The sequence below is a fragment of the Macaca fascicularis genome, chromosome 1 (assembly GCF_037993035.2).
Source record: "Macaca fascicularis isolate 582-1 chromosome 1, T2T-MFA8v1.1".
Taxonomy (NCBI): Eukaryota; Metazoa; Chordata; class Mammalia; order Primates; family Cercopithecidae; genus Macaca; species Macaca fascicularis.
Genome location: NC_088375.1, coordinates 201,489,219 through 201,515,883, shown reverse-complemented (window position 1 = coordinate 201,515,883; position 26,665 = coordinate 201,489,219). Strand labels below are relative to the sequence as shown.

General features: G+C 43.8%; 1 protein-coding gene across 15 annotated transcripts in view; it reads left to right on the top strand.

Annotated features, from left to right (window-relative positions):
* The window catches only part of ZSCAN20 (zinc finger and SCAN domain containing 20), a 28,780-nt gene extending 8,206 nt beyond the window's left edge, over window positions 1-20,574 (top strand). For 3 of the 15 annotated variants that reach the window (XM_015438814.4, XM_005544046.5, XM_005544045.5), the window contains exons 3-8: window positions 7,484-7,670; window positions 8,136-8,212; window positions 8,543-8,627; window positions 10,040-10,717; window positions 12,174-12,602; window positions 13,210-20,574. In XM_015438814.4, the coding sequence (XP_015294300.2) occupies window positions 7,484-7,670; window positions 8,136-8,212; window positions 8,543-8,627; window positions 10,040-10,717; window positions 12,174-12,602; window positions 13,210-14,468 (2,715 nt within the window). In that variant the 3' untranslated portion in view covers window positions 14,469-20,574. Of the gene's footprint in view, window positions 1-7,483; window positions 7,671-8,135; window positions 8,213-8,542; window positions 8,628-8,960; window positions 9,201-10,039; window positions 10,718-12,173; window positions 12,603-13,209 lie in introns of those variants that run through there. The other 12 variants (XM_074027972.1, XM_015438822.4, XM_074027978.1 and 9 more) reach the window with 7 other exon arrangements.
* Window positions 20,575-26,665: the final 6,091 nt, after the last annotated feature.

Here is a 26,665-nt window from a genome sequence, read left to right as displayed (position 1 = left end):
ATATCCCTTGCAAATGGCAGGGGTTTTCTGTACATTTAAACTGTAAAGTTCTATACAGTGTGAGATTGGGGGAGCAAAGTTTAAGAACTGTGACTTTGCTCTTTGGATTCCTTTACAAACTGATTGAAGAGATAGGGAGAGTAATATATAAAGTTACAGAACTAAGTATAAGAGAGCGTGCCTTATTTTAGTATACCACCCCACCCCCCTATATTATTTCCTTTAAAGAAACCAGCTATTTGTCTTAAGTGGCAGTGAAGAAACAAATGGGAGTTTTAGGGCTTCAGAGTTGGAAGATAAAGAACTTGAGACCCAGAGATGAAAACTGATTTAAATCAGGGTCTTTATAATTCTTCATCTGTAAAATGAGAGGGTTGGACTAGACCAAAGGTTCACAAATTATGGCCCTGTGAGCTGACCAAAAGTTGAACTGCTTCTAAAATTGAGAAGAAAATAAGGTAATGGAATCTTCTCTATTATGTATTTTTGTTTTTACTGTGACTTTTTTTTTTTTTTTTAAACTTTCCTACTTGCTCCTGAGTGCTCACAAATTTCAAAACAAATGGACAAGTAGCAGAGGAGCTTGTTTTTTTCAGGTGCATATGTAGCTTACGATCTTACATTGCAAGATATATAACTTAGTTACATTCTCTGCAAGTAAAATTTTTCAAGTCTTAATAACGGGATGAAATATAGTTATAATATTCGTCACAGTGAACCACCACCTGAAAAAGGTTGGTGCCTACAGGACTAAATGTCCCCTAAGATAGTTTCCTAAAAGGGATCTTTCAGCTCTGCTATTTTGTGATTGTTACCTTGTTTCTTCTGTCATCATCATCTTGTTGAATCCCCCTCTCCCTCAGATGCCCGCTCCATCAGGTGCACAGGGATTTTTAAAAAACAGGCTTTATTTTTTAGAGCAGTTTTAGGCTCACAGCAAAATTGAGGAGAAGGTACAGAGAGTTCACATCCCTCCCCCACAAACCTCCCTAACTATCAACATCCCTGCACCAGAGCAATGCATTTATTACCATTGATGAACCTACATCGATACATCAGTATCATCACTCAAAGTAGCGGTTTATGTTAGGGCTCTTAATGTTACTCATTCTGTATGTTTTGACAGAATGTATAACATTAAAAACCCTATTATAAACTGTATCTACCATTATAGTGACATAGTAACATGTGTCTACCACTGTAGTGACATACAGAGTAGCTTCACTGCTGTAAAAACCCTCTGTGTTCTACCTGTTTATTCCTCCTTTCCCCCAACCCCTGGCAACACTGATCTTTTTACTGTCTCCATAGTTTTGCCTTTTAAAAAATGTTACATAGCTGGAATCATACAGTATATAGCCTTTTCAGATTGGCTTCTTTTACTTAGTAGTATACATTTAAATTTCTTCCATGTCTTTTCATGGCTTGTTAGCTCATTTCTCTTTAATGCTTGATAATATTCCATTGTGTGGATGCACCACAGTTTATTTATTTACTCACCTACTGAAGGACCTCTTGGTTCCATCTAAGTTTTGGCAGTTATGTATGAAGGTGCTGCAAATATTCATATGCAGGTTTTTGTGTGGACATAGTTTTCAGTTCATTTGGGTAAATACTAAGGGACATGATTGCTGGATCATATAGTAAGAGTATGTTTACGTTTGTAAGAAATTGACAAACTGTAGTCCAAAGTAGCTGTACCATTTTGCATTTTTACTAGCAATGAATGGGAGTTCTTGTTGCCCCACATCCTTGCTAGCATTTGGTGTTTCGGATTTTGGCCATTCTAGTGGTAGATAGTGGTATTTTATTGTTGTTCGAATTTGCAATTCACTAATAACCTACCATGTTATACATGTTTTCATATGTTTACTTGCCATCTGTATATTTTCTTTGGTGAGGTGACCATTCAAGTCTTGCCCATTTTTAAATTGGGTTGTTTGTCTTCTTACTGTTGAGTTTTAAGAGTTCTTTGTATGTTTGGGGTAACGGTCCTTTATCAGATGTGTGTTTTGCAAATATATTCTCCCAGTCTGTGGCTTGTCTTCTCATTCTCTTGACAGTATCTTTCATAGAACAGAATTTTTTAATTTTAATGGAGTCCAGCTTATCAATTATTTCTTTCATGGATTGTGCCTTTGATTTTGTGTCTAAAAAGTCATTGCTATACCTAACATTATCTCATTTTTCTCCTATATTTTAGGAATTTTGTAGTTTTTCATTTAACATTAAGGTCTGTGATCCATTTTGAGTTGATTTTTGTGAAGGATATAAGCTTTTTTTTTTTTCATGTGATATCCAGTTTTAGTATCATTTTTTGAAAACATTATCTTTGATTCACTGTATTACCTTTACTCCTTTATCAAAATTCAGTCGACTGTCTTTATGTGGAACTATTTCTGGGGTCTCTATTCTGTTCCATTGAGCACTTTATTCTTTTGCCAATACCACACTGTCTTGATTACTGTAGCTTTATGGTAAATCTTGAAGTCAGGTGTGTCAGTCCTTTGGTTTTTTTCCTTCTCCTTCAATATTGAGTTGGTTATTCCAGGTCTTTGCTTCTTCATATAAACTGCACATGGCCAGGTGCAGTGGCTCACACCTGTAATCGCAGCACTTTGAGAGGACAAAGCAGGCGAATTGCCTGAGCCCAGGAGTTTGAGAACAGCCTAGGTAACACGATGAAACCCCATTGCTATTGAAAAAAAAAAAAAAGCAAATGAACAAAAAAGACTTTACAGTTTGTTGATATCCACAAGATAAACTTCTGTGATTTTGACTGGGCGTTAAATCTGTAGATCAAATTGGGAAAAGCTGACATCTTGATGACAGTGAGCCTTTCTATCTGTGAACATGGAATATCGTTCCATTTATTTAGTTCTTCTTTGACGCCTTTCTTTTTTTCTGCATGTAAATCTTCTACATATTTTCTTAGATTTATGCCTAAATACTTCATTTTTTTTTTTGGAGGAGAATGTAAATGTTATTATGCCTTTAATTTCAAATTCTACTTGTTTCATTGTTGGTATATAGGAAGGCGATTGACTTTTGCATATTTGCATATTTGTACCCTGCAACCTTGCTATAACTGCTTATTAGTTCCCAGAGGTTTTTTTTTGTTGATTCTTTCAGATTTTCTACATAGACAATCATGTCATTTGTTAACAAAGACAGTCTTTTTCATTCTTCCCAATCTACGTACCTTTTGTTTCCTTTCTTATCTTGTATTAGTCTGGACTTCCAGTATGAAGGAATAGTGAGAGAGAACATCCTTGCGTTTTTCCTGGTCTTAGTGCAAAAGCATTGTGTTTCTTACCATTAAGTAGGATGTTAGCTCTAGGTTTTCTGTAGATGTCCTTTATCAAGTTGAGGAAGTTCCCCCCTATTCCTAGTTTGCCAAGTTTTTATCATGTGTATTGGATTTTGTCAAATGCTTTTTCTGCATCTGTTGATATAATATATGATCATGTGATTTTTCATTTTTTGTCTGTTGATGTGATGGGTTACATTAACTGATTTTCAAATGTTGGACCAGGCTTGCATACCTGGGATAAATCCCACTTGGTTGTAGTGTGTAATTTCTTTTTTATGCATTGTTGGATTTGATTTGCTAATATTTTGTTGAGGATTTTTGCATCGTTTTTTTTATTTGTTTGTTTTTGAGATGGCATCTCGTTGGTTCTGTCGCCCAGGCTGGAGTGTAGTGGCATGATCTCAGCTCACTGCAACCTCTGCCTCCCAGGTTCAAGCGAGTCTCCTGCCTCAGCCACACGAGTAGCAGGGACTACAGGCACCCGCAACCACACCTGGCTGATTTTTGTGTTTTTAGTAGAGATGGGGTTTCACCATGTTGGCCAGGCTGGTCTCGAACTCCTGACTTTGTGATCTGCCTGCCTCGGCCTCTCAAAGTGCTGGGATTATAGGTGTGAGGCAACGCACCTGGCCGATTTTTGCATCTTTGTTCATGATGAATATTGGTTTGTAGCTTTCTTGTCTTGTAAGTAATTTCTTTGGTTTTGGTATTAGGGTAAATGCTGGCTTTATAGAATAAATAAGGAAATATTCCCTCTGCTTCTATCTTCTGGAGGAGATAGTAGAGAATTGTTATAATTTCTTCCTTAAATGTTTGGTAGAATTCACCAGTAGACCCATCTGAGCTTGGTGCTTTCTGTTTTGAAGGTTATTAATTATTCAGTCAATTTCCTTAATAGATATGGGCCTATTCAGATTGTTTATTTTTGTGTGAGTTTTGGCAGATTGGGTGGGTAAAGGAATTGGTCTTTTTCATCCAGGTTATCAAGTGTGTGGCCACAGATATTCCTTTATTAACCTTTATGTAGTTTATAATATTCTTTTATTATACTTTCATTGTCCATGGAATCTGTAGTGATATCTCTGTTTTCATTTCTGATATTAATAATTTGTCTTCTGTCTTCTTTTCTTTTTTATTTTTGAGACAGATTCTTGCTCTGTGACTCCGGCTGGAGTGTAGTGGTGGGACCTTGGCTCACTGCACCCTCCGCCTCCTGGGCTTAAGCAATCCTCCTGCCTCAGCCTCCCACGTAGCTGGGACTACAGGACCACACCACCAGGCCCAGCTAATTTTTGTATATTTTTTGTTGTTGTTGAGATGAGATTTCACCATGTTGCCCAAGCTGGTCTTGAACTCCTGGGTTCAAATGATCCACTGCCTTGGCCTTCCAGAGTGCTGGGATTACATGTGTGAGCCATCGTGCCTGGACTGTCTTTTTTCTTAGTCTGACTAGAGGCTTATTGATGTTATTAATCTTTTCAAAGAACTAGCTTTTGGTTTTGTTGATTTTCTGTATTGATTTCCTGTTTTAAATATCATTATTTCTGCTTTAATTTTTATTTCTTTTCTTCTGCTTACTTTGGATTTAATTTGCTCTTCTTTTTTCTAGGTCTTATGTTGGTGTACCTGTGTCCCTGGACTCTGACCTTTGCCAGTGCTTCCCAATTTTTTCCCCATCTGAGGTGGCACAGGATGCCTAGAGGGGGCTGCATTGGGTATTTCTCATCTTCCATGTGGAAGAGTAGAGGGAGCTGGAATCGCATATTTCTCTTCCGACAGTTAGGTTAGGCTTTGGTAAAACAGTTTCTGCTGAGGACAGGCATTACTAAGAAGAGCAGCGTGCCCTGGCATATTTAAAAATGGTTCCTTTTTCCTGCCATCTGCCATAAGCAAGAAGAGATTTTTCTCTGATATTAACTGTGAGGATCTGGTTGAACTCCTGGAGATAAAACTTATGAAAATGTGCCCCTGCTCAGTAATTAAGTGCCCTGGAGTTTTTACCTCTCAGAGTTGTCCGCACTGTCCTTCCAGCAGTTCGTCAATTACAGTTTAGGTTTTTCTCCCCGGCACTGGTTCCCACAGACGCTTCTGCTCCACTAAGTTGTGATTCTCTGATTCCGCCTGTTTGTCTCTCCAATTTTGGGGAGAGTGGTTTGTGGCCTCACTTCTCTGACAGATCTAAGAAGAGTTGTTGATTTTTCAGTTTGTTCAGCTTTTTACTTGTTACTGTAGAGTCTAGAGTGGCAAATTCTAGACTCTACAGACTTCTTGGAAACTAGAAGTTTGACCTACTAATTTTTTGCCTCCTGGTTGTCACTTGAATCTACTTCTTTCTGTGTCCAAAACTACTATCCATGGAATCAGAGTCTTTGCTTAGGGATGGTAATGGTTGGAGGAACTGGGGTTGAGAGTAAAGATTGTTGTTGAATTTAGTCACACAGTTCCTCTGTAGATTATAATGATAACAAAGTGAATTTTTTTTAACATGACCATATAAGAAGATTGATTGATAAGCAGATGTTTTCTCCCTGTGAAGTCACACAGGACACTGGTGGATCTTCTTATTTGGAATGGCCCTTGATGCTCGTGGCCCATTCCTATATGTCTTCTCAATGGTAAAAGTCCTTCTCTGTGAGTGGATTTGGATTTTCAGGCCAACCAAAAAAGTTTTACAGCTAAGTTTGGCAAACTCAGTAAGTTAATGAAGATAGTTGTTGTTATTTTGGTTCAAAAAAATAAGACTCAGAGCAGTATATCTAGTCATAAGTTTTTGTATACAAAAGAGGGAAGCTAAGAATACACATTTACATTTGCTTGTATCTAGAAAGAAACTCTAAAAGAATGAAGAACATGGATTTCCTGTGATGAGAAGAGGGGAAAAGAACAGGATCGACGGGATGGAGATGGATGGGGGTGGGGCATTTTCACTGAATATACCCCTGTATGTATTTTCTGTTTTTAAACCATGTGAGTCTATTATCTATTGAAAAAAAATTGAAATACATTTTTAAAAGTTAGGTGTTTTTATAAAGTATTGAGATTGTTATATTGTTGAGGTTTTACAGCCAGGATAACACCTTGACCTCTCTACCTCTGAACTTGGAACCAGCTGAGAAATAGAGATAAGAAATTAGCTGTATGATTGATGAAGTTGACTGGGTAATGCTATTTTAGTTGATTATTCCTTTTTGTTTTAAATATCTTCTCTATATCTCTGAGTACCTTTTTCTTTTTGCCTGAAATCCAACATTGAAATGAAAATTGCCACTTCCTTTTTCCTTTTGAGTTAGAGTGCCGTGTCTTTTGCGTGTCATTCTGGTTTAAGATTAACAACACGTACTTTTATCTTATTTTAAAATTCCAGCTAATTTCTTTTTTTGAGACAAGATCTCACTCTGTTGTCCAGGCTGGAGTGCAGTGGCATGATCATAGCTTACTGTTACTTCGAACTTCTGGGCTCAAGTGATCCTTCTGCCTCAGGCTCCTGAGTAGTTGGGGGTACAGGCATGTGCCACCATACCTGGTTAATTTTATTTATTTATTATAGAGGTGAGGGTCTTGCTGTGTTGCCCAGGCTGGTCTTGAACCCTTGGTGTCAAGTGATTCCCCTGCCTCAGCCTCCCAAAATGCTAGAATTACAGGCATGAGCCACTGCACCCAGTCTCCATCTATAATTCTTTGCCCTTTTTAAAATTTTTATTTTAAAAATAGCTTTGTCTTTCAGCAGAGATATTTAGAGCAATTGCATTTGGTGTTATGATTTTATCTTTTTTTCCTGTTTTTATGCTTCCCTTTGCCTTTTAATATGCAACTTGGTAACTTTTCTCTCTCTTTGATCACTTAAAAACTAAGCAACCTATTTTTGATGCTTATGGGTTATTTTTTAATGTTACACAAATTTTACATAATTTATCTCTGTGGATCAAAAATGTTTTAAACAGTGGCACTCTCATTGAAACACTTGGATAGCCACCGTGTGTTCAACAGTTCTCATTTGGTGGTATAAATGCTGATCTACCTACCGAACTCACTCTGATGGCTTTCTCATCCTACTTCAAGTCATTTTGGATCTTAAAAGAGCCTGTTAGCCTCTGGACCACAGTTATACTCAAAATACCGAAGCGGGTCTTACTGAATTGATGAGTGGGAATTTTGGCTATTTGTGTGTAGGAACTGGAATTGTATACAGAAGAGACCAGGCCCTTAAAGACAGGGGAAGAATCTCAGAGCTTCCAGCCGCAGCCAATGGATCCCTGGCCTGAGGGACAGTCTCAGAAGAAGGGGGTGAAGAATACATGCCCTGACCTTCCCAATCATCTAAATGCCAAGATGGCACCACAGCCTTTGAAAGAGAGTGGTGAGTACAAGAATCTGAGAACATTAGGGAATGAGGCCTTCTGCAGGGGAGAGGAATGGGAGGTGAGGAAGGGTGCATGGGGAAGAAGGATGTGCAAAATTCAAGGCAAGGGATAGGCTGCAGTGTGGTGGGCACACTTACTGAGAAGTAAGCAAGCGTCGTAAAGAGGCTGTGGCTGTGGGTGATGCCAGCATGTCCCGCTGTAGCTGGAGTCCTGCAGCAGGTGCAGGCTGGGACAGGAGTGGGTGGTGACCACAGGAGGTCAGGGCTGGCCTGACACGTGGCACACCACTCACAGCAGCTTAGGAGCTACACACTCTAGAAGAGAAATAAAGGGGAAGTCTGCACTGGCCATAGGGATAGCCCCAGCTTGATCCAAGTGTGACTTTTGGAAAGCCAATCTCAGAGGGAGGTGATTTTTTGGGAATCAGAGCTTGGGTTTCAGAGACTTTTTCTTTTCCTCAGCTGTCCTCACTCCCCGAGTCCCTACTCTCCCAAAGATGGGGAGCGTTGGAGATTGGGAGGTGACAGCTGAGTCCCAGGTAAGCTGCTATTCGTTCTTCCTTTCCTGTCATTGCTGCTCCTGTGCTCTTGCCCACCCAGTGTTCCTCCTCTCTCTCCATGACCTCTACTCAGCAAAAGGGCATGAGGCCCAGGGTGTTAGCCTTTGCCCTTCACCCTCAGTCTGCTGCGCCCCAAACATCCCCAAACACATGTATGTACCAAACCAAATGGCCATCCTGCTCCTTATGATACCAGCTTCACACATGGTATCCCTCTGTTCCCATCATCTTTCCTGGGGCCTGCTAGGGTTCCTAGGCTGTTGTCAAAGGTCAGTGATGTTTGGGGTCCTTGTCTTGTGCATCTCGTAGGAAGCCCTGGGCCCTGGCAAACATGCTGAGAAGGAGCTCTGTAAAGAACCCCCAGGAGACGACTGTGGGAACAGCGTGTACCTGGGTAAGGAGATGTGCCCTCTGAAGGTGATGTTGTCATGCTTCTGATACACTCAGTTCCCAAAGAGGGTTTTGCCACTCCTTTAAGAATCATGGCTCTGCAGTCTCTGGAATTTCAGACATAGGAAGAAGACTTGCCCTTTGTAGCCAGCACTCTCATGGCAGGGATGGAGGCTGCCTGGAGATGGGGTGGCAGGATGGCTTCCAAGAGCCTGCCCTCTCTGGGCATATTAACTTCCTTACCTCAGTCCATTCACCACAGACCAGGGGCCAGGCCTGGCCTGCTGTCTCAGAAATCTGATTTTTTTCAGCATTGTAAATAGGATCTCTCTCTCAGGCAGACTTCAGTGAACTAAACCCATGAGACCAATGAATTAAACCCAGAAGGAATAAATGTCACAGAGTCCAAAATACCTGAAGCCCATATAACCAGCACAGACTCCTTTCTCTGTGGGCACTCCTATGTGGCAAGTCAAATAATAGGGAGCCATTTCCCTGTGGAGCCCGGGATCACTGTGCGGGGAGTTAGACACGTGAATAGCTGAAATAGAAGAGACTCTGATAGGCGTGACTCATGGTAAGTTTAGATACCAGAAGCTTACTGGCTACTTGCTTGACAGTGGAACCCCTTTTTACACATGGTATCTGGGGGAGATAGTGTTCAAAGGAACAGACTTTGGGAAATGCTGAATTAGATTGTCCCTATGCCTTTCGAAACCCTTTTCATCTAGTTTTCTTCAAGTATTTATTTTAATCAGAGGCTTCCTATTTTGTTAGGGCTGGGAGCTGTTGGGATAGCAGTCCTTTAAACATAGCTAACTTTTAAAATTAAGGAAATTAATTTTCTCACATTATTAGAAGTCCTGAGGAGGACATGCTCCAACCACAGTACAGATTAGCTGAGCAATGTCCTAGTGGGTCTTTGTTCTTCTTTCTGTCTGCCATCCTCAGTGTTAGCTCCATATTAAAGCTGTTTTGTTTCATGGTCAAAAGATAGATGCTGGTGGTGGCAATGGATGCCTAGCAGGACAGAGACTCACTAACACACACACACACACACAGACACACACACACACACACACACCCCTTTCCTCCAGCTGTGGAGTTCAGTCTGATTGGGCCAGTTTAGGTCATGTGCCCATCTGTGGACCAATGAATCACTCTTATATGATGTTTCATGTTTCATAACAACAACAACAACAAACGAACCAAGCAAACAGGCCACTTAACATTTCTCATATGGTGGTCGTGTTACCTCTTCTCTCTCCCTATTCCTGCAGACATTTTATTGGATCAGCATGGGAATTTCTCGTCAGCCTCTTGCAAGGAAAAGATAGAAGTTTCAGGGAGATTTTGGACAAACATGCTGCTCAGCAGACTGTTTCTACTCTGTCATTTCTCTTCTTCCTTTTGTAGGAGTTCCAGTTTCAAAACCAAGTATCACCTCTGAGAAAGAGCAAGGACCAGAGTTTTGGGGTCTAAGTCTTACAAATTCTGGGAAAAGGAGCACTGCAGCTTACAGCCTGGATAATGAGCCAGCTCAGGCATTGACCTGGAGGGATTCAAGAGCCTGGGAGGAACAATACCAGTGGGATGTGGAGGACATGAAGGTGTCAGGTGTTCACTGGGGCTATGAGGAGACCAAGACTTTCCTGGCAATTTTGAGCGAGTCTCCTTTCTCTGAAAAGCTCCGGACTTGTCACCAGAATCGCCAGGTATATCGGGCCATAGCAGAGCGGCTAAGGGCAAGGGGCTTCCTGCGGACACTGGAGCAATGTCGCTACAGGGTCAAAAACCTCCTACGGAATTACCGGAAAGCCAAGAGCAGCCACCCACCAGGTACCTGCCCCTTCTATGAGGAGCTGGAGGCCCTGGTCAGGGCTCGGACAGCCATCAGAGCCACAGATGGCCCAGGAGAGGCCGTGGCACTCCCCAGGCTTGGGGATAGTGATGCAGAGATGGATGAGCAGGAGGAAGGGGGCTGGGAGCCTGAAGAAATGGCAGAAGACTGTAACGGTGCTGGCCTGGTCACTGATGAGTCTACCCAGGGGCCCAGGATTGCAGGGGCCCCAGCCCTGTTCCAGAGCCGTATTGGTAAGAACATCGGGGTTTAGTCAGATTCAGATTCCAACCCTCCTACCAGCTAGACTGCTATTCCCTGAGGTCAGGGCACAGGCTGCAAGTCTGGATTGAAGCCACTAGAGTGAAGAGCTACGTTCTTTAGGTCATCCTCAAACTCCAACTCTCTTTTCCCGTGACCAAGTCTCTTTGCAAAAGTCTTCTTAGTTATAGAAGGAAACATTTTTAAAGCCTTAAGGGGCCTCAAAGAGTGAATCTGGTATTTCCAAAAGTGTGTCACTGGTAGTATGGGATGATCATCGACGTTACATGAATGAACTTGACATTCTTGTATTTATATATTTCTCTTAATTTGTATGAGTGCATCAACCTGTGATTTCACAGATAGCAAATTTAGGTAAAGAGTGATGGCGAGTGAAATATTGAACAGATAATGGCAGAAATCATGACAGCGTAGACTTGAATAATCAATGTCTGGGAAACACCCAGTCATTGTAAAGGTGCAAACATGGAAGTCCAAGAGATGAGGCGTCTTATAGACACACAGGTAGGAGCAGAGCCCGGATCAGAGCCCGTGGCTCCTGCCTGCCGGTTTTACATGGTTGCCTTCCTGGGCTACATCACTTTCCTGCGGAGGAGCTGAGACTAGACCACCTCCTTTTCATTCCTCTGCAAAGGAGGAAAGTGTGTCCTCATTTGGCCTTTCTTGCAGGACTATTTGAAATTCATTTATGTCTCTAATCTTTAAGAATTCTCAGTTTTCATGTTTTATTAAAAGGAGAATTTATGGCCAGGTGTTCACGCCTGTAATCCCAGCACTTTGGGAGGCTGAGGCGGGCGGATCATGAGGTCAGGAAATCAAGACTATCCTGGACAACATGGTGAAACCCCTTCTCTACTAAAAAAAAATACAAAAATTAGCTGGGTGTGGTGGCGCACGTCTGTAATCCCCAGCTACTCAGGAGGCTGAGGCAGGAGAATTGCTTGAACCCAGGAGGTGGAGATTGCAGTGAGCCGAGATTGCATCACTGCACTCTACCGTGGCGACAAAGTGAGACTCCATCTCAAAAAAAAAAAAAAAAAAAGAATTTATAAAATAAATAGAGGACAGGTATTGAGTGAATATGGGAAAAATCACATGCATCCCGGTTACAGGCTTTTCCCTGAACTAATCAGCAAAGCCAGGGGCATGGGATCACCTGATATAACTGATATAATATGACTACCTAAGTCCTCACCTTCAGCCAAGACTTGAAGTGTTAATAGAATCTCTTAGAAGAGAGTGAGGGTGGGAAGCTCTGGCTGACTGTCCTAGCATGCCCCTGAGAAGCAAAGGGATATTGCCCAGGTACCTGGATAGTTTCTGACATGCCTATGTTCTAGGTATTTCAAAGGGCAGGTGACTCTATTCTCTGATGACCTAGGCACATCTCATTAAGTCTCACAGTTCTCAACTCTTCACTCCTGACAGCAGGTGTGCACTGGGGCTATGAGGAGACCAAGGCCTTCCTGGCAATTCTCAGTGAGTCCCCATTCTCGGAAAAGCTTCGCACCTGTCACCAGAACAGCCAGGTGTACCGGGCCATCGCAGAGCGGCTGTGTGCTCTGGGCTTCCTGCGGACACTGGAGCAGTGTCGCTACAGATTCAAAAACCTCCTTCGAAGCTACCGGAAAGCCAAGAGCAGCCACCCACCAGGGACATGTCCTTTCTATGAGGAACTGGACTCACTGATGAGGGCTCGGACTGCAGTCAGGTCCATGGGGACTGTCCGGGAGGCTGCAGGTCTCCCTAGGTGTGGGCAGAGCAGTGCTGAGACTGATGCCCAGGAGGCCTGGGGTGAGGTGGCTGATGAAGATGCTGTCAAACCTCCAACCTTGTGTCCTAAAGCCCCAGACATGGGTAAGCCTGGAGTAATTGGATGTTCTCAAAATCCGTGGGCATGTGGAGAGAGTGAGGAAGCCAGGCTCATTACCTTTTGTCTCTTAACTAAAAGAGAGAATGGTATTGAATAGGAAAAAGATACCAGATTATCCAGTCTTAAGCTTTGTGTGAATCAGTCAGTCAGTCAGTCAGTCAGTCAGTCAGTCAGTCAGTCATTCTATCTTTTACTAGGTATATCTGGGCAGTTAGAGACTTTATTCAATCCAGTATGACACAGGATATATGGAATGTACTAGAAGGAGGAGGTGTTCATGATTGAGTACTAAGATAGAGGAGTTTTCCAGGGAAACAGGTTGGCTATGGCTGCTGGGCTGAGCCCCATGGCTCACTTGGTGAGGTCACCATGTCCCAGAGTCCATTCCTCAGCTCTGCAGGACAGAAACATTTGTATGTACCAAAACTTGATCAATTTCATGTTAGTCACATTTATAAGATGTGAGATATAAGATATAAGAATCAAATTCATGTTAGCCAAATTCACAGATGTACGATACAGACACACACCCACACACACATATGCTAACTAATGAGTGAAGAAAAACTGCATTTCTGTCCATTTTTTCAGGTTTTGAAATGAGGCATGAGGATGAAGACCAGATTTCAGAGCAGGACATTTTTGAGGATTTGCCTGGAGCCTTATCAAAATGTCCTACAGAAGCTGTTTGCCAGCCTCTTGACTGGGGAGAAGACAGTGAAAATGAAAATGAAGATGAAGGGCAGTGGGGAAATCCCTCACAGGAACGGTGGCAAGAAAGTTCTTCTGAAGAGGACTTAGAAAAACTTATTGACCATCAAGGCCTGTACCTTGTGGAGAAATCCTACAAGTGTGACACATGCATGAAGAGCTTCAGTCGGAGCTCCCACTTCATCGCCCACCAGCGAATCCACACAGGTGAGAAGCCCTACAAATGCCTTGAATGTGGAAAAAACTTTAGTGACCGCTCTAACCTCAATACCCATCAGAGAATCCACACTGGAGAGAAGCCCTATAAATGCCTTGAATGTGGGAAAAGCTTTAGCGATCACTCTAATCTCATCACTCACCAGAGAATCCACACGGGGGAAAAGCCCTATAAATGTGGAGAATGTTGGAAAAGCTTCAACCAGAGCTCAAACCTTCTGAAACATCAGAGAATCCACTTGGGAGGAAATCCTGACCAGTGTAGTGAGCCCGGGGGAGACTTTGCCCAAAGCCCATCTTTTAGTGCTCACTGGAGGAATTCTACAGAGGAGACATCTCCTGAACAACCTCAAAGTATCAGTAAGGACTTGAATTCTCCTGGACCACACAGCACAAACTCAGGGGAGAAACTTTATCAGTGTTCTGAATGTGGAAGAAGCTTCTCTAAGAGCTCTGCCCTCATTAGTCACCAAAGAATCCATACAGGAGAGAAACCATATGAATGTGCCGAATGTGGGAAAAGCTTCAGTAAGAGCTCCACCCTGGCCAACCACCAGCGCACCCACACTGGAGAGAAGCCGTATAAATGTGTGGACTGTGGGAAGTGCTTCAGTGAGCGCTCCAAGCTCATTACACACCAGAGAGTACACACAGGAGAGAAGCCCTACAAATGCCTTGAGTGTGGAAAATTCTTCCGTGACCGTTCTAACCTCATTACTCACCAGAGGATTCATACGGGAGAGAAGCCGTATAAGTGCAGAGAGTGTGGGAAATGCTTTAACCAGAGCTCCAGTCTTATTATTCACCAGAGAATCCACACAGGGGAGAAACCCTACAAGTGCACAGAGTGTGGCAAAGACTTCAACAACAGTTCCCACTTCAGTGCTCACCGGAGAACCCATGCAGGAGGGAAGGCATCGTAGGGGACAGTTTTCCCAACAACAAAAGAGGACTCAGTGTGTATATCTTATATCATAAGATGTATGCTAGAGAGAAACTTTCCAATTTTTAAGCTTGGTGTGTACCCAGGGAAGTTATCTAGGTATAAACCAGGTAATTTGGAAGTGAATTACAAATACCAAGGATCCAGATTTGAAGGCACTTTGCTTAAGTGTAATTTGTTTTTCTTCTGTAAAGACCCACACGGAATCCTCAGACTGTCCTTGTATTTGCTGTCATGTAAGAACTATGTCAGTATTTGAGCCAAACTGGCAACTTAGGAGGTTAGAGTTAAATCAGTGGTCCTGAGCAGTGATTCTAAGTTCTCACTGTGCCTTCACACTGTCCATGTGTAATCCAGCCCATCAGCAGTGGTTCTCGTACTTTCTTAGTGGGGGCATATCCTCGGGAGAATGTTGAGATTCTGGTGAGAGAGGAGTTGGCCTAGAGCAGGCCACTGTGAGCTCAGCACAGAGTAGGAAGAACAGTGACATCATTACAGAATCATTAATAGCAGCAATGGCTGGTGATTATTGAGCTGTTGCTCTTTGGCAAGCTCTGTGCCAAGAACTTTGTATACATCATCTCATTTAATCTTCACAACAGCCCCAGGAGATAACTACTAACTTTCTCCCCATTTCCTAGAGGCTTGGGAAATTAAGTAACTTGCACTGGTCACACATCTGTAAGTGGGAGAGGCAGGATTCAACAGATCTGTCTTGTCTTGAGTCTGTCGTGCTCTTATTGCTATAATGAATTCCCATTCATGTTAGGTAGCTTAGGGGCCAGAATCTCAATGCACTTTGTAGACACACTTCCTGTTATAAAATTTCTACATTTTGAATTTTTTAAACAAATACGGAAATTGAGAATCCCTAAGGATTAAAGGACTTGGGATATTCAGAATTGGTGAAATGATTTGAGCAAGGATGAGCTATTATCAAAATACTTGATGCGAGTTTCCATCTTCTCAATAATATGGGTGAGAGATATAGGTGGGTTGAGATTGGGAAAAATATGTGGCCTAAGTAATTTTTCTTCCAATAAGATACTGCTTTGGCTAAGGAAATGGGATCTAAGAGTTCTCTTTTTTCTCAGGGGTCAGTCCTTTTCTTGCCACGCTTGGCTGATCATAGGTTAACCCTAACAGAAGCCTGGGGTCCCTATATTTTTGCCTGTCTGGCCTTTCCTTTTGGCAAGCAGAAGCTTTGTTCTTGGTCCCCATGCCAGGACTGAGGTGGAAGGTGCTGGTATGTATGGTCATCTACTGAGAGGGCCTTGACCACTGTTCTGCGTTCCAGGTTCTTGGTACAATTTTACCCTGAGCCATCCTGTCCCAGGCCTGCCCAGGGCTTTCTGTATGTTGGCCCTTCACACTCGCCTCCCACATGGACAGGCTAAGTAAGAAAGGTTCACATAGGATGGTTTTGGCATTTGCAGCACTTTGGCCTCCAGAGTTTCTCCTTAGAAGGGTTTAAAACTGTTGACCAAGGACTTCAGTTTCCACAGGACTTTAAAGGAAAATCCCCCTCCTGCCATCCTCTTATGACACTGGGATGTGTTCATAACCTGCTTGTTTCATGGACTGGGGAAGTACCTATCAGATAGTGGATGTGAAGCAGCCTTGAAGAACGGAGCTTTTATTAACACACGAGGAAGCCAGTGGAGAGATTTGCTACTCCCACAGAGTGAGATCCCTTCTTAACCCCTTCCCCTGCTTCAGAACCTCCCTTCCCAAGAACCAGCCCCACTAGGATCACCGTCAACTCCCTCCCAGTTTACCTTTCCTGGCCCATGTTCTCTCTGCAAGGCAGGGGTCATGGGATGAACCCTGGGTAGAAGTTAGCAGATGTCAGTAACTGCAGTAATACAGTGATATTGTCTAATAATGTGAGCTGAGAGGAAGGATCCTGAGGTGAGGGAGAGGGAAGGAGTTCCAGGGAAAGGCACTGTTGTATGGAATAGCATGGATTCAGGGTGGGGGTGTATGATGGGAGGTTGGAAACAGGGAGCTGATATTAGAGGGGTGCTGGGGCAAGGTCACTGAGTACCTCACATATAAATGGAGTGTCAACACCAGGCCTGGGGCAGTGTTCAGATGTGCATGGTTGAAATCTGACAGCTGAATGGAACTTGGATATGCTGCAATTAGGATGGCCTGTTGGGACACTGTTGTGATATTTCAGCTAAAGGCTAGGGTCTGAACTAGAGCAGTGGTGACACTAAGGAGGAGGGAATGAATGGGAGAGGTCTCAGAGGCAGATGGGAGGACATCAGAGGAAAGCTAGAATGCCTTTGGTGACAGGGTGGAGCATGTCCTTATTCAGAATTGGGAGCACAAGGAGGAGAGGCTGATAGAGCAGGAGGGCAGAAGATGAGAAGTTTAGTTTTGGATGTCTAGAACTTGAGGTGCGTAAGGGAAATCATGGTGATGCTATGCATTTGGATGTCGGCTAGAAGCTAGGGGAGAGGCTAGGACTAGAGATCTGTGTATGCAGAGTAGTTAAACTAATGAGAAAGGAAGAATTTCAGATTCAAGTATTGGGCCTAGGACAGAGCTACTTGATAGTGCTGAATGGAGAGGAAGATGGCCCTCAAAGGAGATCTAGACCACTCCCTACTCCCACCATCATTTTTTGGATCCTGTCTTCCTTGTAACTGACCCCTGAATTCTTCATTGTAGCCTCGAGTTTTCTGGAGCGCTCACTGTGGAAGCCAGGCTGAGCTCTGTGTGGATGTGAGGTGATAATCCTCTCCACTTGGTTACCCTTTCCCCTGGACTTGGTAGTGTGTTAGTGTCTCATGTCTTTAGGGAAGAGTTTTGATGTTTATTATCTGCCATTCTTGTCTCATGAATCTTAGTTGAGGTTCAGTCATGAAAGCAAGGCCGGTGTGGGCCAGGAGAGAAAATGGCTCAGGTGGTCCCTTCCTCCTTGTCTTACCCGACTTCCTTTGGAAGAAGCACTCTTTCGGGGGGCCGCAGTGTTCCAGGTCTGACCCTCCAGTAGGTCTGTACTGCTCACATAAACTGACATCTGGTTTTACCCACCCTGAGCTTTGCTAGTGTGAGTCTGCTCTTGGGAGTCTGTAGAATGGGTGGACAGTTTCTCAGCCTTCCTGGCCACAGGTCAGACCCTGGTTATGGAAAACCAAACCAGCAAATGCTGCCCTGGGAGGGTGTTACATCATGTGAGCTACTAAAGGAAGGATTGTCTCCCCAGATGGCTGCCTCCCCTTGATTTCTTCACCCTCCACCCCAAGAAGGGCATTGGCTCCTCTGAAGTGATCAAAAGGTACTTAAAAGACCTTAGGCCTTCCATTCCCCAGACTCCCAGGAGGCAGCAGACCCAAAGGTAGGGGCAGGGAAAGGAGGGGCCAAGACTTTTTCAGATACTCAGTTTTTTCTTAGGCCTTGACCTCAGCAGCTGAACTAATGGTCATGGCTGCCTCGGCCTTATTGTCCCCTGTGGCCGCCTCCCAGAAGCAGTGTAAAGCAGCTAGGCTCCCTCCATGCTAAATAGTATAGTCAGGAGCTCTGGCTAGTCCTTCCTGCCTCATCTTGTTCTGGGGCCCCCGGTGGGGTAGCTGTCTGCTTTCGGGCTGCAGAAAAGAATTGAGTCACTTTCTGAAGGGGAGTAACACCCTTTGGGGACAGGGGTGCAGTTTTGAAGTAATGAAGGCAATGATGTCTGGAGTGGGTGTGGGCGTTGCAGGTGAACTTGCCTCACCCAGGCTATTCTGGGTCTTTGTACTCCAGAGTTCTGTCCTGGGTTTGCTTATTCATTCACTCTGTTTCCCTTTCTTTTCCTTTCTTTCTCTCTTTTCTTCTATGTAGATGCTAATGACTTCCAGATCTGTCTCCTGCTGTGGCCTCTCCTCTTAGGAGCCCAGCTGTCTGCCAACCAGCTGTGCTTGGGTGACTCCTGGGCCTCTCAAAGCCCCCGTGTTTACCATCACCCATCGTGGGGCTCTTGGCCTACCCATCCAGCACATGCATTGATGTACACACTCAGTGGCTCCCACCCAGCCTCCCCTGCACATGCCTGGAGAGACCTACCCATTTAGACTCATCCTGGACTCAGTTCTGCCAATACTTTCTTCCTTCTTAGAGCATTTCCAGTTGGGCTGGGGTTACCCAGCTGCCTGAGAGGTCTCTTTCTGAATGGAGTCAATATCTAAAGTCAAAATTAATCATTCAAAATATTCCCTTACCTCATTTTTTTCTCTTTTTTTTTTTTTTGGAGAGATGGGGGTCTTGTGTTGCCCAGGCTGATCTTGATCCTCCCAGCTCAGCCTCCCAAAGCTCCCCTGACCTCAGTTTTGATCCCATCCTCCATTTGGGCATCCCTCAGCTCCCCCACCTGTTAATAGCAAACACCAATCTCAAGCCCCTGCCCCAGTCTGCTACAAGGGGTTAGTGCTCCACGCAGCAGGAGCTCAGGGAAAGCTTTGCAGGAGAGGAGGGATTTGAAATGGGCCTGGAGGCCTGGGATGGTAGACACTGGAGCCTTTTGCCCCACAGCTCCTGGCTATTTCTTCACACTCCCAGCATCAGTATTACTACTACCATGTCTTTAGCATCATTTTGCCCTCCCTCTGACTTTCAGCAAGCCTGCACTTACCTCCAAATAAATGCCTGTTTTTGGGGGGCAAAGGCACGTTCCTTCCTTACTTTATTGTTGCTTCCCCCACCCCATGCTGCAGCTGAGCGGGTGACCTTTCTCCTCACCTCCGTGTGCTGCATCTCTCACCTGGTCTCTGTTAGGAACCCTACAGGAACCTGCACCCCGGTAACCCCATTTTATGCTGCTTGGAGAAAGAGACAGAGAGTTTGAGAGGTCCCAGTTCTTTTCGGTGTGTGTTTGGTTCCCCTGCTCCTCAAAGCTGAGAGCTTCTTTGTTTTAAGAGCCACTTGGTTAAGTCAAGAGCATTAGATGAGTAAAAAGAAGAATCCAATTAGATAATTATACCTAAACATGCTATAGTCGACTAGGGATTCACATAGACATTGATTTTCTAATCAGGGCACTGTTGGTGATTCTTTCTGTGTGTAAAGATGCTTCTGATCATGCCTGACATTATGTGATACTTACTTCTAAAGTCACTTTTTTTTTCCCCCCACATTTTCATTGTAGAAAAATATCCCATAATTGTGCCACCTTGAGGGTGAGGGCCACAGGATGGGGGATTAGGAAAACAAGAGTCACTCTCTAAGCTGGTCCTGGAGCAGCATTACGGATGTGTCGGAGCCCAAGCAGGAGAGGAGCCACAGGCCAAGGCTGGCAGAGCTGTAATCACTAGAATCTCAAGTCACTGGGGCTCACGGAGCCCTAACTTAGTGGCAGGTGACAAATGTGGAACAGAGGAGAAAGGAGTCTTCTTCTTCCACATAGAACACACTTGGCTTCAGTGCTTTGTGGGGATTCATGGACCACAGAGAAGCTTCCACATATTTATAGGCACTGGGGAGCAGCAGGAAGTGGTGGTGAGACACTTTGCAATCCTCCACTGCAGACTTCACCCAGGGGGCCAGAGCAGGAGAGAATCCCTCTGTGGACAGCACTTGAGAGGAAAGGGCTTGTTCATGACCGTGTATGGAGGTCACCAACCCAACCCTGTTCCTGAAGTTTCCAGAAACAGATGGAGAGGTAAGTCCAGCTAGGCTGGAGCACCAGCATCAGTAGTAGGGGCAGGAGCTTGTGCTAAACCTGGCTGGTGTGTCCTAGAGAAACAGGAAGCACAGGTGTCATCTCGCAGGACTTTTCTCAACCAACTAATTTCTTATGGAAATGAGACATTTGTGATTGATTTTAATTTCCTCTTGGGGACTGTGAAATTAAAATGGATGAAATTTTGTCCACCAGGCGCCTCAGGGATTTAATATCCAATTCTAAAACCTGAACAGGCCCTTTTGTTTTGCAATTTGTGGACCAATCCCTGGCTTCATTTTATTTGGCTTTGCTTTCACTTCCCCATTTTCTGTTATTTTCTTTTTCTTGTGCTGTTATGTACATCTCTTAAAGCTGGTCAAATTGTATTTTGGGATGGAATGGCCTGATAAGTTAATAAATTTATTAAACTGCCAAAAAAGGAATGTGTTTTGGATTCTTCTGGCTTCTTCCTGGTTACACCAAAAGCATGGAGGAGAAAAGGAAGGGAAGTCACCGAGACACAGGCTGTCAGGGAGATTGGGGCCAAGGTCTCAAGCCCCTTGTTCTGGGCGGATGTCTTCTTTTCATTGTTCCTTGTGGTCGTTCAGACATGGATGGCTCTTCAGGCATGTCCACAACCCCAGGAGCCATGGCCTCTTGCTCATACCAGTGGCATCTCGGTCTGCTGGTCCCTATGCATCTACTTTGATATGTCTCTCAGGATCCCTGTGCTAGGAAGACAGAGGTGTCTGAAATCCAAATACCACAAGGATGATTATGGATGAAAAGACAGGAAAGAGTTCCCAGAGGGCTGAAACTTACCTGATTTCTCTCATTGGCTTCCTGGTTCAGGAACAGAACTGATCACACTTTGTACTTGAGAAAGAGGGGAGAGCTGGAGGGTCTTTATATTCTTTCCTCACCTTCCTCCACCCATTCTCCTCCTGACAACATTCAAAAGACTGTAGCTCAAGGTTGAAGTTTCCTAATACATGATCACTCTTTTGTCCTTATTGAACAGGATATAGGCAACTTTGCCTTTTGGGACCTTAATATGGTTTGGTTGTGTCCCCACCCAAATCTCATCTTGAATTGTAGTTCCCACAATCCCCATGTGTTATGGGAGGGACCTGGTGGGAGGTACCTGAATCATGGGGGCGGTTACCCCTATGGTGATCTTGTGATAGTGAGTGAGTTCTCATGAAATCTGATGGTTTTATAAGTGATTTTTCCCCATTTCGCTCTGCACTTCTTTCTCTTGCCACTATGTGATGAAGGACATGTTTGCTGCCCCTTCTGCCATGAATGTAAGTTTCCTGAGGCCTCCCCAGCCATGTGGAACTGTGAGTCAATTAAACCTCTTTCCTTTATAAATTACCCAGTCTCAGGCAGTTCTTTATAGCAGCGTGGAAGTTGACTAATACAGCTCTGTTATCACTGAATTTTGATTGTGATTTCGTTTTGCTCACAATCCACTGAGAACCTGTTTTTTTCTTGTAGGGGTCGGATCTCAAGTATAGGTGTTACTAGTGGTTGGCATGTACTAATATTCTGCATGTCTTGGGACAAAGATGAGATCTGGGAGGAAATGAGTCATGGTCTCCCTGAGGAGCAAGCTCTGGGTCTTGCTTACATGTTTTCATGTAACTTCTTTCTAGCAGTTACTCCAGGCTGACCAGACCCACAGGGCTTACCTTCCTGGAAGACAGGACAGAGATCACAGACTCCTTATACTCCATGCTGTTGCTGTTATCTGTAGTTTGACCACAAGTGCAGTAAGGCATACAGGTCAGTTACAAATGTCAGGGTCCACTCAGGCTGGCCAGCCAATTCAGGCAGGAACAAGAACTGTTATCTGAAGGGGTCCAATGTAGGTAGCCAGAGAGCTGGCCAAGGCCAGTACAACTGAGAATGTAATACTAGGAAAAAGCCCTACCTGAGGGAGATGCCTCATGGCTGGGGCTGGCCATCTGTTGGCCCCATGTCAAGAAGCTGCTGGGGCTAGGTGCAGTGACTCCCATCTGTAATCCCAGCACTTCTGGAGGTCTGAAGTGGATGGATCACTAGAAGCCAGGAGTTGGAGACCAGCCTGGGCAAGACAGTGAGACCTCATCTCTACTAAATAAATAAATAAGAAACCTGGCTTTCTCCAGAGGATCCCACCTCCCTGCAGCCCTTTCAGATGGAGTCTGCTTATTTGCATATAGCCCAAGTTCCTCCTGGTGGGAGGTGGGTTTGCTGTTCTTTCTCCTCACTCCTTGCAGCTGCCTCCAGATCAGTAATTGACAGCCAATAGCTATAAAGAGCCTAGGGGCCAGGCATGCTGCTAAGGACCTTGGGTGGATGATATCATTTCAGCCTCAGCACAACTCAATGAAATATTGTTGTTGCTATCCCCAGTTTACCACAGAGCCACAGAGGCTCAGGTTAATAACTTGCTACTTCATATATTGTCTCAAATATATGAATGGAACCAACCATATATGAAGTTCCTACTTCATATATTGTCTCAAAATTTTTAAGAACAGCTTGTTTGAATCTGAATTCAGTTAATGTCATACATCACAACTGGATTTAAGATGAGGTCATTTTCACTGAGGAGTTTTCCAGAATCTGTATGTTGTCAATTACATCATTATGGTATTATTGTACTTGTTTCTCTGTCATCTGTATTTCCTGTAAACTGGTATTTAGATCCAAGGGTTTAAACAGATTCAAATTTGATTTTTTTTTTTGGCAAGAATACTTCCTAGGTGGTGGTTGTGTACTTCCATCAGAAGGCATATAATGTCTGGTTGCCTCGCTTTTTGTGATATTAGCAGTCATTTATGATCATTGCCAGGATTTATTTTAATAAAGGTTTCAAAATGGTGATAAATTCTATTCTTCATTTACTGGCTGCAATAGTTTTATAAAGAGACTCCCCTTCTTAATATTTAGTTACCCTGATATACATTGCATACAAAAAGCAGGATGAATGCTTGCTCCTCCCTCCTTTTACTTACTGGTTATCAAAATATAGCTGGTTTCTTAATATTTTCTGTAAGTGACTAATGAGTTTTTTAAAAAATGTTATTATTTGTGTTTATTTCAATAGATTTTGGGGTCCAAGTAGTTTTTGTTACATGAATGAACTATATAGAGGTGAATTCTGAGATTTCAGTGCACCTGTGTGAGTTAGTGTACATTGTACCTAGTGTGTTGTTTTTATTTCTAGCCCCCTCCCAGCCTCCGCTTTCTGAGTCTCTGAAGTCCATTGTATCACTCTGTATGCCTTTGCATACTCATAGCTTAGCTCCCACTTATAAGTGAGAACATATCGTTTTTGGTTTTTCCACTCCTGTGTTAACTTCACTTAGAATAAAGTCCTCCAGGCCGGGCGCGGTGGCTCAAGCCTGTAATCCCAGCACTTTGGGAGGCCGAGACGGGCGGATCACGAGGTCAGGAGATTGAGACCATCCTGGCTAACACGGTGAAACCCCGTCTCTACTAAAAAATACAAAAAAACTAGCCGGGCGAGGTGGCGGACGCCTGTAGTCCCAGCTACTCGGGAGGCTGAGGCAGGAGAATGGTCTAAACCCGGGAGGCGGAGATTGCAGTGAGCTGAGATCCGGCCACTGCATCCCAGCCTGGGCGACAGAGCAAGACTCTGTCTCAAAAAAAAAAAAAAAAAAAAGAATAAAGTCCTCCAGCTCCATCCAAGTTGCTGCAAAAGACATTATTTCATTGATTTTAATGGCTGAATAGTATTTCATGGTGTATGTATACCACATTTTCTTTGTCCACTCATTAGTTGATGGACACTTAGGTTGGTTCCACATCCTTGCAATTGTGAACTGTGCTGCTCTAAACATACATGCACAAGTGTCTTTTTCATATAATGACTTATTCTCCTTTGGGTAGATACCCAGTAGTGGGACTGATGGATCAAATGGCAGATCTACTTTTAGCTCTTTAAAGAATCTCTGTACTGCTTTCCATAGAGGTACTAATTTACATTCCCATCAGCAGCATCTAAGTGTTCTCATTTCCCCACATCCATGTCAACATCTTGTTTTTTCACTTATCCATAATGGCGATTCTCGCAGGAGTAAGGTGGTATTTCATTGTGGGTTTTCTTTTCTTTTTTTTTCTTTTTTGAGACAGAGTCTTGCTCTGACAGAGCAAGACTCTGTCGCCTAGGCTGCAGTGCAGTGGTGTGATCTCGGCTCACCGCAACCTCTGCCTCCTGAGTTCAAGCGATTCTCTTGCCTCAGTCTCCCAAGTAGCTGAGATTACAGGCACCTGCCACCATGCCTGGCTAATTTTTGTATTTTTTAGTAGAGACAGGGTTTCACCATGTTAGTCAGGCTGGTCTCAAACTCCTGACCTCAGTTGATCCACCTGCCTCGGCCTCCCAAAGTGCCGGGATCACAGGCATGAGCCACTGGGCCTGGCCTCATTGTGGTTTTAATTTGCATTTCCCTCATGAATAGTGATGTTGAGCATTTTTTCATAGGTTTGTTGACTATCCATATATTTTCTTTTGAGAAATGTCTATTCATGCCTTTTACCCACTTTTAAATAGGATTATTTGTCTTAAAAATATTATTATGAACTCATAGATTCAAACACAGTTACTATGTTTCCATCCATTGCCTTTATTATTATTATTTTATTTTTCTAGATTTAGGGGTATGAATGCAGTCATGTTACATGGATATAGTGTGTGGTGGTAGAGTCTAGGCTTTTAGTGTATTTGTTGCTCAAATAGTGTATATTGTCAAATTCTCCTCTGTGAGTTGGGCCAGCAGTGACAGTGCCGGTTTCTCCCACATTTTTGTCAACAGTGTGCTGTCTAGCTTTTGGATTTTTGCTGATCTAATAGGTAAGGAATAATGGAGTGAAAGTGAGTACTTTTTCATATATTTCAAGATTTTTGCATGTCTTTTCTTTCATAGTCTTTGAATGTTTGCTTATGGTACTTTCAGACTTATTTTTCTCAGTTTTTAAGAGTTCTTTACATATAAGGGATATTTGCATGAATGTTCCATGTATGCTTCAAAAGAAAGCATATTCTCTAATATTGGATTACAGAGTCTGACATATATTCATATTCATAAAAACTTCCTTATGATTATTTTGGTTAGGTCTTCTACAGCCTTCCTTTTGTTTTTTTTGATTTGTTATGGACTGAGAGTGGTGAGTTAAAACTGCTGTTATTGGCATGCTCAGATTTCTCTTTGCACCTCCTAGTTTCTGCTTTATGACACATGCATTTTCTTATTGGGTGCATAGTTATTGATATCTGTTATATCTTCATTGTGAATTGTCTCCTTTAGTGCTGTAAAGTGTACTTCCTTGTCCTATTTCATGCCTTTGGCCCTGAATTCTAACTTACCTGGTGTGAGGATGGTGATTCCTGTTTTCTTGTTTGCATATGCCTGTTATTCCTTTGTTTTGCTTTAGATTTCAATACATGGTATTTAAGCCATTTTAAATCAGTTTGTTTATGCCTCTTGTGATAGCAGAGTCGAGTTTTATTTTGTGAGATAATCTGAACATCTTTATAATTAAACCTAATTAAAGGTGGGATTCCAAGATGGCCAAATAGGAACAGCTCCAGTCTACAGCTCCCAGCATGAGTGATGCAGTAGATGGGTGATTTCTGCATTCCCAACTGAGGTACCGGGTTCATCTAACTGGGGCTTGTCAGACAGTGGGTGCAGCCCACGAAGTGTGAGCCAAAGCAGGGCAGGGCATTGCCTCACCCAGGTAGTGCAAGGGGTCAGGGAATTCCCTTTCCTAGCCAAGGGAAACCATGACAGACGGTACCTGGAAAATCGGGACACTTCCACCCTAATACTGCCCTTTTCCAATGGTCTTAGCAAATGGCACACCAGGAGATAATATCCCGCACCTGGCTCGGAAGGTCCCACACCCACAGAGCCTCACTCACTGCTAGCACAGCAGTCTGAGATCAAACTGCAAGGTGGCAGTGAGGCTGGGGGAGTGGTGTCTGCCATTGTTGAGGCTTGAGTAGGTAAACAAAGCAGCCAGGAAGCTCGAACTGGGTGGAGCCCTCCGCAGCTCAAGGAGGCCTACCTGCCTCTGTAGACTCTACCTCTGGAGGCAGGGCATAACTGAACAAAAGGCAGCAGAAACTTCTGCAGACTTAAACGTCCCTGTCTGACAGCTTTGAAGAGGGTAGTGGTTCTCCCAGCACGGAGTTTGAGATCTGAGAACAGACAGACTGCCTCCTCAAGTGGATCCCTGACCCCCGAGTAACCTAACTGGGAGACACCTCCCAGTAGGGGCCAACTGATACCTCATACAGCCAGGTGCCCCTCTGAGATGAAGCTTCCAAAGGAAGGAGCAGGCAGCAACATTTTCTGTGCAGCAATATTTGCTGTTCTGCAGCCTCTGCTGGTGATACCCAGGCAAACAGGGTCTGGAGTGGACCTCCAGCAAACTCCAACGGACCTGCAGCTGAGGGTCCTGACTATTAGAAGGAAAACTAACAAACAGAAAGGACATCCACACCAAAACCC